The 14958-nt window shown below is 39.5% G+C and overlaps 1 protein-coding gene across 1 annotated transcript in view; it reads right to left on the reverse strand.

Annotated features, from left to right (window-relative positions):
• The window catches only part of LOC150088099 (DNA repair protein RAD50.L-like), a 553006-nt gene that overhangs the window by 78300 nt on the left and 459748 nt on the right, over nucleotides 1–14958 (reverse strand). The window contains exon 21 of the mRNA XM_090370570.1: nucleotides 12416–12549. Within this exon, the coding sequence (XP_090226696.1) occupies nucleotides 12416–12549 (134 nt within the window). The remainder of the gene's footprint in view (nucleotides 1–12415; nucleotides 12550–14958) is intronic.

Raw genomic sequence — 14958 nt, forward strand, 5'->3', positions numbered from 1 at the left:
CTGAGCCTGAAATCAACACTAGCCAACAAGTTATTTATTATGTTCATTGTGTGCCTATCTCCAAATATATTTAGTACCCCAGGGTGAGCAAAACAATTGCTTTTGGATTCCTAAAGTTATGTGATACATTCCAATAATAATAATAATAAGGCACAATGGCCCTGTGGCTACAGCACTAGACTACCAGCCTGATGGACCCAGGTTCGAGTACCACCTTGGCGGAAGCGAACGCGGGTCCATCACGCTGGGAGACTGGTACAATTAATAGTAATAAATTAGAATAATAATAATAAATAAATTAATAGTAATAAAAAAATTAATAAAATAAATAATAACCATCGTGAAAGTTGCTCCAAGGGACCTACCTATCCCAAGGTCGGAGTGGCAGCTAAGGCAGATCGTGGCACTATCTGGCATCACTCGAACTACCACTGGACATAAACCAAAGAAAAAGTCCACCTCCATAGATGGATGATGTCACAGAGAAATATTAATCATACTGCATTGAGTGTGGAGCAGGATAATGTCACTCACGTTCAGGCCTTAGACAGAGGGGTCGGTTCGAAAAATCAGAGATGGTCTTCCGAGGAAGACAGTGGAGTGAGTGGCACATCCCCCGTATGGCTACCACAAGAGAAGGGCAAGACCATCCAGCCCCACCCAACTGGAAGTGCTTCCTGCACAACTGCGCTAGTGACCATCCAGGAAGGGAGAAAACGGCAACGCACGAAGTGGAGCATCGAAATGAATATGTACATCATGCAAGCATACTACGAAATAATGAAGCCGGAGACCGATATGACAACTTACAGGGCGAGACTACATACCAAGTGGCTGGAAAGATTCCCTGATATTCATGTCACCGAACAGCGGACCAGAGAAAGACCATCATCACGAAGAACCTGATAGCCCCTGTAATCTTGGAAAAAATCAAGCAGGACGTGAGCAATCAACTACAAAGGATAAGGAATACCGAACCAGAGGAGGAAGAGCAAGAAGAAATACAACCCATAGCAGCTGAAGTGGAAACAGATGAGGTCATGATATCTAGAATAGAGGACGAATGGAAGGTCCTAACAGAATTCGAAGGAATGGACTCCACAAAGACTCATGTGATACCGAAGAAGAGACCGAATAGAACCTTGTGGAGAGTCACAGACCACCTGAATTGGCACATAATACTGCAGTACCTCGACAGCAATGGTGCAACACTGGAGGCTATCCACACAGCCATGTATATTGTGCTGCGGTAGCAGCAATGAGGAATAATGGAAGAGAAGTGAGAGACCAGCAGAAGATAGAAGAATTAAAAGTCAAGATAGGTCAATTAACCCAGTACCAACGGGGCAATAGGAGTAAGAAATTAAGTGGAAAAGTGAAGGGCACCCTCAAGAGAGACAGCAGCCACAGCAAACACGAGACAAAAAATTGGAGAATAGGAGAGTACTTGGACATATTGAAGCAGAACCTCCTTGCACTCAGCAATAGACTATGCCGATACAAATAGAGCTCCCAGAGGAAAATAAACAACCGAATCTTCAATGAGGACCAAAGAGGTTTCTGTAGGAATCTTGGAGACAACGGGAAAGAAAGGAATGGCCCACCCGAGAAGAAGGTGATTGAGGAGTTCTGGGGAAACATATGTAGAAGGGAAGTAAGACATAACAGCCGAGCCACCTGGATAGAACTATAATGCAGGAAAATGAAGTAAGTACAAGAAATGAGAGGGTGGGAGATTCGGGAAGAAGAAATAAAACAGACGATCAAGAACTCTCACAACTGGCAAACTCCAGGAGTAGATAACGTCCACAACTACTGGCACAAGAAGCTCACCTGCACACACAAGCACCTGGCAGAGCAGTTCACCCAAATGATAAGGCACCCAGAGACAATCCCGAAGTTTCTCACTCAAGGAATCACATATCTGAAGCCTAAAGACAAAGATACAAGAAACCTGGCAAAATATAGGCCAATCACCTGCCTCCCAACAATGTACAAGATCCTGACTAGCTGCATAACCAGGAAGATAACAGACCACTTGGCCGAACAGCATAAAGGATGCAAGGAGCAATTAACCACAAATGCTGCGGCTATGGAGCAAGCCTACAAGAAGCGTGCCAACATGTACACAGCCTACATTGATTACTGCAACGTCTTCGACTCCGTGCCTCATAGCCGGCTAATAGAGGCGCTGAACATCTACAAAGTCGATCCGATAGTGATAAACTTCCTAGGAGAAATGATGGTGAAATGGAGTACCACCATTAAGGTCGAAAACATCACAATTCCCATCAGGACAGGAATCTTTCAGGGAGATGCCCCGAGCCCATTGTGGTTCTGTCTAGCACTTAACCCATTATCTACCATACTCAACAGAAGAAAGTACGGATATAACCTTGAAGAAGGAAGGAAGAACCTGTAAACCCTCACGCATCTGATGTACGTGGATGATATTAAGCTCTACGCGGGAACAGAGAAACACCTTCAGCAACTACTCCAGATCACCAAAGAATTCAGTAATGGTATTAGGATGGAATTTGGTCTAGACAAGTGCAAGGCCCACGGACTGTGCCAGGGAAAATTAGTCAACCAAAATTACCAGCTGCAGAGTGGTAGAGATCGAAGCCATGGCAGAGGGAGAGGCCTACAAATACTTGGGGATGATGCAGGCTCAGCAGTTACAGCACAAGGAAATTAAGGCCTGCCTGACCGAAAAATATCATCAGAGACTCAGAAGCCTGCTGAAAGCAAAGCTGAATGGAGGGAACACAGTTAAAACCATAAACACCTATGCAGTCCCAGTGCTAACATACTCCTTCAGGGTCGTAGATTGGACTAACACCGAGCTGCAGGATATCATGAGAAAGACAAGGACAATGATGACCAAGAGCTGCCAACACCATCCGAAATCTGCTGTGGAGAGACTGACAATTGCCCGGGAAGAAGGAGGAGGGGGCATGATAGACCTCATTGAGCAACAGAAGAGAGCGATAGTTAACCTGAAGGATTACTTCCAGAAACAAACAGCAGCACTCCACCAGGCCATAAGGAAGATAGACAAGTGGTATACCCCACTCAACCTAAGCGAGGATTCCCCCCCCCCAATCAAGAGGTACAAATGAAGCTAGAAAGATGGGCAGAGAAGGCACTCCATGGCAGACACTACAATGATCTCCATCATGATCACATAGATAAAACTGCTTCCAATGCATGGCTCACGAGTGGGACACTTCCCCGAGACTGAAGGATTTATGCTCGCCATCCAAGACCAGGTAATCAACACCAGGAACTATAGAAAATACATCACCAATGAACCCGGAGTGTTAGATGAAACATGTCGACGATGCCAACCTGGCCTCAGAAACAATCCAACACATCACTGCAGGATGCAAGGTGATCACTCAGACTGAGTACACTCATAGACAAGACCAGGTAGCCAGGATAATACATCAGAAGCTAGCAAGGAAATAGCAGTTGGTCGACGAAAGTGTACCATACAAGTATGAACCCCCACGCAGTACTAGAGACCCCAACCCACAAGCTGTACTGGAACCGCGCCATAATAACGGATAGGACAATCCCGCACAACAGACTGGACATAACCCTTGTGGACAAGAAGGAAAAGGCTACCTATCTGATTGACATAGCGGTACCCAACACTGGCAACCTGCAGAAAACTCATGGGGAAAAAAATCAGGAAGTACACGAGCCTAAGACAGGAGATCAAAGAGATGTGGCATATGCAACAAGTAACGACCATCCCGATCATCGTGTCAACCACAGGTATGGTGCCAAAGACCCTACATAACAGCCAAGCAGCAATAGGTATCCCAGTGAATACCTACAAGGAACTCCAGAAAGTAGCAATCCTAAACACCTGTAGGATAGTCAGAGAGTTCCTCGACCAACAGTAACACCAGATATAACAACAAACCACCCTGTACTTGGTAGCAATACCCGTCACGAGGTGGAACCTCCAATCAGGGAGAAATAATATAAGAGCAATTATAATAATAATAATAAGAGCAGTGTCCATTGATTACCACTCTCTGTCTTCTCCCATTCAACCTTCCTTTTATCCATTGTAGCAACTTGCCCTTAATGCCATACTGCTCCAATTTGTACAGTAGTCTTCCATGTGTAACAGTATCAAAAGTTTTCTGAAATCCAAGTATATGATATCAGTATTATTATTTGCATCTAGTTCCTTTGTGACCACATCATAGTATCCAATCAGATTGGTCAGACAAGACTTCCTTTCAACAAACCCATGTAGTGTCTGAATTATTACTGCAGTCTTGTCTAGATGATCCTGCAATGCTTCTTTAATCAGTGACTCCATCATTTTACCTGGAACAGAAGTTAAACTAACTGGTCTGTAATTACTCGTGTCACACTTCTACCCCCCCCCCCCCCGGTGAATTGGGGATACATTTTCACATCTCCAGTCCATGGGAACTTCCCCATGTGTCCAAAGATGCTCTCATAATTATGGCTAAGGATTTGATTAGTTCCTTTGTCACCTCCTTTAATATAACTGGATATATCCCATCCACACCAGGAGCCTTTCTTATGTTTAACTTCCACAATTTATCCTCCACATTGCTCTCAGTTATTACAAAATCAATTAGCTCCCTGTTAGAGTTTAATATGCTTCTTTTCTCCACTTCCGTACAGAATTCCTCATGTGTAAATGTAGATGCAAAATATTCATTCAGTTTGTCAGCTATCTAAGCAGGATCATCAACAGTCAAACCATCTATGTTAAGTGGACCAATCTGATTCATCCCCTTCCTCCTAGAGTTTATATAAGTAAAGAAGTCTTTGCTGTGTTGCTTTGCATCCTTTGCCAAAGATTTCTCATAATCTGCCTTTGCTTGCCTAATCTGCTTTGTGACTTGATTACAGGCTAGCTTATATCTACCATAGGCTTCTGTGTCGCATGATAATTTATATGCATTCCATGCATTTTTCTTCTCTGCCACGAGTCACATTAGTTTATCTGACATCCATTTGGGCCTAAACCTTGAACAGCATTTCTTAGTTGGTATGAAAAGTCTAGTAGTTTCCAAAATTAATTCCTTGAATGCTTCCCATTTAGAATTTGCTGTTGGTAACATCACAAGTTGGTTCCACTTTATAGAATTTAAAAAAAATTGAGACCACTGTAGTCACCTTTACGAAAGTAAAAATCCTTCCCTTTACCCCCTGATGGTAGTTACTTCTTTAAGTTAATCCCACATCAGTACACTGTGATCGATCACTGCCACCTAGTGGTTCCTTTATCTGTAAATTCTTAATACATGAATATTCACTGCTGATAATCAGATCAAGAGTATTACTCCCTCTGGTTGTCTCTCGAATATGCTGCCATAGAAAACAGTTATCCAGTAAATACACGTCTAGTGTATGAATGACCAACCCACAAGTTCTAGTCAATATCTGGGAAGTTAAAATTCCCCATTATAAAACATTCTGATTTACTGGTCAACTCTATTTCTCTGCATAGTTGTCCACTGTACTCTCCAGAGTCATTTGTCCTATAAAACACTCCTATCCTCATTTTGTTTCCCCGTTCCTGGGCTAGAAAAATGTCTCAACAATGGATGAATAAATTCAGTTATATTTAAAAGTAAAGTAAAGTAAATAATTTAGGGCTGAAAGCCTTAGGTTATGAAAATATTTATTATGTGTAAGTTAATGCAGTTTGCATCATTCCTATACATAACTAAATCAAAACAAATTGTAAAAATTTTTAAATTTGTAATGAAGAAAGGCATTCCTAATATCAGATTCATACTGTGAAATCCATCAATAATGAGTAGCCTACTATTGCATATTGAACAAGCAACACTTTTCCATTAGAGAAGTAGTAATAGTGGCATGTGATGCAAGAAAGCAAGCGTATGAGCTTATGTAGCCAAATAAAAAAAAAAATCGCACAACCATTCCCTCTAAATGTTTTTGTCCAGTTCCTCCTTAAATTTATTTAACCTATCAAATTCCACAATGACAGATGGAAGTTTGTTCCAGCAATCAGCCACCCACTGGCTAAAGGCAAATTTCCACACATCTATTCTACATCTGTCTTTCCTCAATTTGAATTTATGCCTCCTTAGGTTCGTAATCTGAACAAGTGGAAGAATCCCATTAGAATTCAGCATGCTCAATCCATTCAAGACCTTATGCACCTCAATCAGATAACCTCGCAGGTGCCTAGTCTCAAGCTGCTGCAATGTGCAGAACTTAAGCCTCTCTTGGTAAGAGGATCCCTTCATTCCCCTCATCAATCTTGTTGCCCTTCTCTGTACACACTCAAGCAAATCTACATCCTTCCTAAAATGAGGCATCCAGACCTGTATGCAGTACTCAAGGCATGGCTTGACTATTACTTTATACAGAGAGACAATTACCTCCTCTTCCCTGCTAGCAAAATTCCTGTATATCATTGACAAAACCCCATGACCTGCTCTTGCAGCTTGTCTGCACTGTTCAGAAAACTTCATATCTGACTGCACAATTACTCCCAGGTCTTTTTTTTTTTTTCATTTTCCACCACCCTAAGTGTAGTACCACACAGTTGGTACGTCCCTCTGGGGTTACTTATACACATATGCAGTACTTTGCATTTGTAAATGTTAAACTTCAGTTGCCACTTCTCAGCCCATCTTCCCAAATTTTCTAGATCCTGTTGCAGTACCACATGCCATTATTGTCATTAACGACCCTGCCAACCTTTGTATCATCTGCAAACTTCGACACCAAGCCTGATATACCTTCATCAATATCATTTATAAATATACAAAACAACAGTGGACCCAACACTGAACCCTATGGGACTCCAATAATAACATTAGCCCACGAAGAGCAGCGCCCATTGATTACCACCTCTGTCTTCTCCTACTCAACCACCCTTTTATCCATTGTAGCAACTTACTCTTAATACCATTCTGCTCCAACTTGTACAGTAGTTTTCCATGCACAAAGGTTTCATAAGCTTTCCTGAAATCCAAGTATATGATATCAAAATTATTTTTTGCATCCAGTTCCTTTGTAACCACATCATAATATCCATTCAAATTTGTCAGACAAGACTTTCCCTTAACAAACCCACACTGTGTCTGAATTATTGCTGCAGCCTTGCCTAGATGATCCTGCAATGCATCTTTAACCAGTGATTTCATTATTTTACCCGGAACAGAAGTTAAAATAACTGGTCTGTAATTACTCGTGTCACCCTTCGATCCCCCTTTGTGAATTGGGGATACATTTGCACATCTCCAGTCCGTGGGGACCTCCCCTGAATCCAAGGATGCTCTCATAATTATGGCTAAGGGTTTGCTTAGTTCCTTTGCCACCTCCTTTAATATAACTGGATATATCCCATCCACCCCAGGTCCCTTTCTAATGTTTAACTTCAACAATTTCTCCTCCACTTTGTTCTCAATTATTACAAAATCATTAAGCACCCTGTTACAGTTTGATAAATTTCTGGCATTTTCATCCCTTAATAACTATACAAAAATACAATACACAAACCAAAAAAACAAATTAGCATTAGTAGAGGCATATGATGCAAGAAAGCAAGCTTATGCAGCATCAGCAAAAAAAAAAAAAAAAAACACTTCCACTTCACCCCTCTGTTCGTTCGAAATACCTGTCCAGCTGACCCTTAATTTTATTTAGGCTATCACAACTTCCATAACAAGGGATGGAAGTCTGTTCCACCAACCAACTATCCGCTGGCTAAAGGCAAATTTCCACACATCTATCCTACATCTGTCTTTCCTCAATTTGAATTTTTGCCCTCTCAGGTGATTATTCTGAGCAAGAGGCAGTATCCCATCAGCATTGAGTATGCTCAAACCATTCAAGGCTTTGTACCTCTCTATCAGATCACCTCTCTGGTGCCTAGTCTCCAGACACTGTAATTTGCAAAACTTAAGCCTTTCTTCGTAAGAGCAACCCTTTTTTCCGTTCACTAACCTTGTTGCCCTTCTCTGTACTCGTTCCAGCAGCTCTACATCCTTCTTGAAATTAGGCTTCCAGACCTGTATACAGTACTCAAGGTGCAGCCTGACCATTGCCTTATACAAGGGAATAATCACCTCTCTATCCCTGCTAGAAAAATTCCTGTATATCATTGATCAGACACCATGAGCTACTCTTGCAGCCCGTCTGCACTGCTCAGAGAACTTCATATCTGCCTGCACAATTACCCCCCCGGTCGTTTTCATTCTCTACCACTGTCAGTGTAGTACCACAGAGTTGATACGTTGCTCTGGGTTTGCTGTTTCCCATATGTAGTACTTTACATTTGTCAATGTTAAACTTCATTTGCCACCTCTCAGCCCATCCGCTCAACCTTTCCAGATCCTGTTGCAGCAGCATAGCATCAGTAGCATCCTTAACAACCCTGCCAACCTTTGTATCGTCTGCAAACTTGGACATTAAGCTTGATATACCATCATCAGAATTATAAATACAGAAAACAACAATGGACCCAACACTGAATCCTGAGGGACTCTACTAATAACATTAGTACACAATGAGCAGTGTCCATTAATTACCACTCTCTGTCTTCTGCCACTCAACCATCCCTTTATCCATAAGAACAATTTGCCACCAATGCACACTGCTCCAATTTGTGCAGCAGTCTTCCATGTGCAATAGTATCAAAAGCCTTTCTAAGATCCAAATATATAATATCAAAGTTATTCCCTGCATCCAATTCTTTTGTGATTACATCATAGTATCCAATCAAATTGGTCAGGCAAGACCTTCCCTTAACAAAACCATGCTGTGTCTGAGCTATAACTGAATTCTTGTGCAGTGCTTCTTTAACCAGTGCTTCCATTAATTTTCCCGGAACAGAAGTTAAACTCACAGGTCTATAATTACTTGTGTCAGCCTTTGATCCTCCTTTGTGAATTGGGATCACATTTGCACATCTCCAGCCTGTGGGTACCTCTCCTGAGTCCAAGGAAGCTCTCATAATTATGGCTAACGGATGGCTTACATCCTTTACTGCCTCCTTTAATATAAGTAGATGGATCCCATCCAGCCCAGGTGCCTTTCTTGTATTTATCTTCAACAATTTCTCCTCCACTTTACTCTCAATTATTACAAGATCATCTAGCTCACTGCCAGTGTTTACTTCATCTATGGCATTCCCCTTCCTGAATAATTTCTCATGTGTGAATGTAGATGCAAAATATTGATTTAGTTTGTTAGCTACCTGAGCAGGATTATGAACAGTTGAACCATCGATATCAAGTGGACCAATCTCATTCATCCCCTTCCTTCTAGAGTTTACTTAAGTAAAGAACTCTTTGCTGTTTTTCTTTGCATCCCTTGCCAAAGATTTCTCGTAATCTGCCTTCGCCTGCCTAACCTCCTTTGTAACTTGGTTACAGATCAATTTATATCTATCATAGGCTTCTGTGTCATATGTTAATTTATATGTATCCCATGCATTTTTCTTCTCTGCCATATGTCTCATTAGTTCACCTGACATCCATTTAGGCCTGAACTTTGAACAATATTTCTTAGTTGGTATGTAAAGCCTAGTAGCTTCCAAGATAAGTTCTTTGAATGCTTCCCATCTTGAGTTTGCTGTTGGTAACATCATCAGTTGGTCCCACTGTATAGAATTTAAATACTGTCTCAGACCATCGTAGTCGCCTTTACGAAAGCAATAACCCTTCCCTTTACTCCTGATGGTAGTTACCTCCTTGAGTAAATCCCACTTCAGCACACTGTGATCACTGCCACCTAGTGGTTCCTGTATCTGCAGATTCTTAATGCATGAAGAATCACTACTGATAATCAAATCAAGAGTATTACTCCATCTAGTTGTCTCCCGAACATGCTGATTTAGAAACCAATCATCCAATAAATCCACAAAAGCCTTGCTAGTGTGTGAGTGACCAACCCACAAATTCCAGTCAATATGTTGGAAATTAAAATCCCCCCATTATAAGACTCTCTGATCTGATTTACTGGCCCACTCTATTTCCCTGTACAGTTTCTTATTATACTCACCAGAATCATTAGGCCTATAGCACACTCCTGCTCTCAATTTTGATCTCTCAATGTTTATGTCACACCAAACTGACTCGACACTGCACTGTCCAGCGATGTCCACTGGCTTCACTTCCTTGGATTTTATGTGTTTCTTAACTAATAGCATAACCCCTCCTCCCTTCCTATCCTTTCTGTAGATGTTGTACTCCCCAAATTCCAGTTCTCCATTACTTGTATCTGTGTGGCACCATGTCTCTGATATCCCAACAATATCCACCTTTGATGCTTTGAGCAATACCTCAAATTCATCAAATTTATTTACCAAACTCCTAGCATTGGTGTACATGCACCTGTTCTTTTTCTTAGCTACCCTAACACAACCCATGTGTTTACTTGTACCCCAATGACTCCCAGCAGTCTCTGAAATATCCTGCATCTTATTTTCGAAGCTGCTGCTCATTCCAATAGAAGCAATGCAAGAATCACTTTCTCCTCTGCCAGTGGCTACTGTTAATCTATTAGTCCTTATATCCCCCCAATCTAACAGTTTTCCGACCCACCTAACACTGCCTCGATAGCATCAGTAAACATTCTTGCACCCTTTCTATTTAAGTGTATCCCATCCCTGTAGAAGCAGTCTCTCCTGTTAACAAGTACAGACCAGGCTGAAAAAAATTCTACCCCTTGAGTCTTGCACAATCTTTCCAGGGCCGAATTGATCGACAGGGCTCTCATCATATACTCCCTCCTATCGTGTCTGGGCAGAATTGCAGACACTTTCAAATTCAACCTTAATTCACGGCTTTTTTTCAACAGTGACCTGTACTTGTTATGTAATTCTGCCGGTCTCCTACTCTTAATATCATTAGTGCCAACGTGTGCAACTATATCACCTTTTGTGCCCTCTATGATTTCAGAAAAGCTTTTTGCACTTGTTCTGTTCAAATTAACACTACCTCTGTTAAATGAACTGTAATTTTGCTTTACCAATTAAGGCAGGCCAAGTTTTGAAAAACTTCCCCATGCCTTGCAGAGTCCTTTGAAACTGGTTAATCGACAAGCCTCTCATCAAAAAAGATTTTTCCTACTGTGTCACTGTATTGCAGAGATGGGAGAACCCCTGGTGCCATTTGATACTAAACACACTCTGGGCAGCATAAGAAAATTTTTACCTGACTCAAAACAGTTTTGCAGCATTACCTTATAGTTCTGAACCAGATTCTCATTTCATTTAGTCTTTAAATCTTTAATGTTCACATGTATAATCATACTCCCTTTAGTTCCCCTCCCACATTAAGAATTTGTCAGATAGTTTGTAACATCCTCAAACTCAGCATCAGGCAGACATACTCTGGTTTTATTCCACTTGTCTTTTTTTTTTTTTTTCAGAAAGTGTTTCTGGTTTCCCTTACAATGAAATTTCCTTATAAAATTACCTCTTTATGTGCCAGAGCATTCAGCACCTGATTACCCACTTTTAGTCAGGTCAGCAAAGAAGCACCTGACTTGCTGGACACGAGTATATACTTAGCCATCAGTTTTAATACTTTCTAAGGCTTCTTAGAAGTATCTACCTGCATCCTCAGAGACAACTCAATTTCATTCATGTTATGTTATTTTTACTCTAACTACCACAGTAATAATAATTCTATTATCACTATTGCAATAGTGATACCCCTGGCTTATTGCTGTAATGAGCGTAACCAGTCATGTACCATACTGCAACTAATCCCATGTACATTACTGATATTAAAGATTTATTTATTTATAGCATAATTGTAATTTTGCGGTTTTTTTCTAAAGTCATTCATTAGATAAGTCATTTGGTTTGTTTCATGTATCTGTTTAATAAGACCTGATGTTTTAAGACTTTTAAAAGAATGAATAAAAAAAGCCCCTAAATAATAGGAGTATCTTTTCTCTTCCTCATGTGGCACAAATTAGATGACATGCATTTAAATTAAGAAAGGACAACTGCATACTAAATATATGAACATTTTATTTAATCAAAGAATAATTAGCCATTGGAAGAAACTGTCCGCTAATCTCATGTATTCAAAGAAGGATTGGAGATATGAAATAAATAAAAATCAGTTAAAATAGATGCATCATGCTGTGATTATGCAACTTTATTGACTCCACGGTGACATTTTGCCTATACAAATAATTAAACTAATGAATAACTAAAGATGAATGCCACCAAGAACATACATATTAATACTTCTGATATCTAGTAGTGGAATTCAGAATTACTGCACCTGATCTGGCATGTTACTATCTATAAGTTCCAATAAATTTGCTTAAAAGCTTGAATAATAAACATTTACTGACCTCCATGGTGATTTCAAGTACCAAAAATATAGAATGTAGAGCAAAGTAAATTTCTTACCCAGTTAAAGCACGGGCCAAACTTTCTATGTTTTCTCTATCTAAGTTAGTAGTAGGTTCATCTAATGCTAAAATTCCACAATTTAGACAAAATGTTTCAGCAAGAGCCAGACGAATGACAAGAGAAGCTAAAACCTAAAAAACAAGAATTAGCCATTGTATTTTAAAAACACTTTGAAGGACTTCTGAGCAAAGTTTTATAAAATTATATGAACATATAATATGGCCAAATGGATTTCTAATTTTATTGGTCAATATTTCATCTTTACTGCAATACTTATTGTATGTAACTTTTTATTTTTTTAATAAAAAAAAATTAAATATTTAAAAATACTATGATTTTTGTGCCTTTTATTTTCAACAAATCAAACTATATTAATATGAGTCTATTTGTCTCATCCATTTTCCATTTGAAAAGACTGTTAAGCATGTGAAAATTTTAAATGTGTGTATTGAATATATTTTTGCTTATGATGAATAGGAATATTTTTAGAAAACTTAAAAAATATATGCATATTCTTGCACACACCCACCCCATACTATTATTTGCTCCCTTTTTCAAAATTTATTTCAAATTTGGTATGCTAGGAAGTGCACCAAATTTGTTTTTATTTAATTCCCACTAGTGAAATAAATTTGTAGATTTATTTAACTAATGGGAGTGGAAAAGCAGTAATCTTGAACTATAAACAAATATTAGCATTAGCAGACACATATGAAGCAAGAAAGCAAGATTATACAGCATCGGCCAAAAAAAAAAAAAAAAACCCATTTCACACATCCATTTGGTCTAAACTTTTATCCAGTTTTTCCTTCAATTTATTTTATTTAAGTTATCAATTTCCACAACAAAAGATGGAGGTTTGTTCCAGCAATCAACTACCCACTGGCTAAAGGCAAATTTCTGTGCATCTATTCAACAACTCTTTCTTCAATTTGAATTTATGTGACCTCAGGTTTGTAATTTGAGCAAGAGGAAGAATTCCATCAGAATTGAGCCTGCTCAAACCAAGGCCGTATACACCTCAATCAGATCACTTCATAGGTGCCTAGTCTCCAGACGCTGCAATTTGCAGAACTTAAGCCTTTCTTGGTAAGAGTTCCCCCTCACAATCTTGTTGTCTTTCTCGTACTCATTCTAGCAACTCTACATCCTTCCTAAAATGAGGCCTCCAGACCTGTATGCAGTACTACCTGACCATTGCCCTATAACACCCCCTTATCACTACTAGCAAAATTCCTGTCTATCACTGACAACATCCCATGACTTTCTCTGGCAGCCTGTCTGCAGTGCTCAGAAAACTTCATATCTGACTGCACAATTACCCCCAGGTCTTTTTCATTCTCTACCACCCTGAGTGTAGTTATCACACAGTTGGTACGTTGCTCTGGGGTTTACTTCTACCCATGTGCAGTACTTTGCATTTGTCAATATTAAACTTTGGTTGCCACTTCTCAGCCATCTGCCCAACTTTTCTAGATTCTAATGCAGTAGTACACTGTCATTAACAATCCTGCCAATCTTTGAATCATCTGCAAACTTGGACATTAAGCCTGATATAACTTCATTGTTGATAAATATACAAAACAACAATGGGCCCAACACCGACCGCTGGGGGACTCCACTAATAACATTACTCCATGAAGAGCAGTGAAGTCCATGTTCATATGTAATTTGAAACTTTATAACGATGTTGGCACCTACCAAGTTGCATGCCACTCTTCACTCAAATACAGTCAAACTTTTTTATAACGAGAAGGGACAGAAGAATACTGCCAGTTATTACCATTTCTCATTATATACGTTATTGGAGCTATATTTACTTTTGCTGTTACTCACTACATTTATCCTGTGCATGCACAGATATATACAGTACTTATTAAAAAATGAATAAAAACAACAATGAATAACCATAGCTCATGATTAACAATTTTTTGATATATTTATGCACCATATAAGTAATTCAAAAGAAAATAATATCATTAAAAAGTCTTGATATAGTATATTATTTTAATTTTTTAAAGAAGTATTCCAATGTCGTTTGTTTCCAATTTCTTTTAAGGTGAAATTTATGAGCAGTGTCTTTCATATTACTGAGATAAAACTGAAACTTGGGATCGATGTCACTGATTTCATATAACACAGAAAGAGTTTCTAAAGCACTTTGTGCCTCTGTGCTCTACACTACATTAATTGGACACTCACCAACAACTTCTTCGCTGTTGTCATCTTTGGAAGCCTCATTTCTTCTAACAGCTTTGAGAATGTCCTCATCTGTCGGCATTTTGGCAGTCATGAGGTAGTTGCCTACGGTCTCGTAATCATCCACACATTCCAATCCAGTATCCAAGTTGTTTCTTCAACCACATTGTTCATGGAATATTATCATCATTTTCTTCATTGACTTCTGTGGGTTTTAGTCCTGGCTTATTAAAAGAGTTTCTGATGGTCTGTGATGTACAGAAGAAAATTGCATGGAATGCATATAGAGTATCAGGTGACACAGAAGCTTATGGTAGATATAAGCTAGTCTGTAATCAAGT

Source organism: Mastigoproctus giganteus, chromosome 3 (assembly GCF_048544385.1).
Source record: "Mastigoproctus giganteus isolate SK-2022 chromosome 3, ASM4854438v1, whole genome shotgun sequence".
NCBI classification, from domain to species: domain Eukaryota; kingdom Metazoa; phylum Arthropoda; class Arachnida; order Uropygi; family Thelyphonidae; genus Mastigoproctus; species Mastigoproctus giganteus.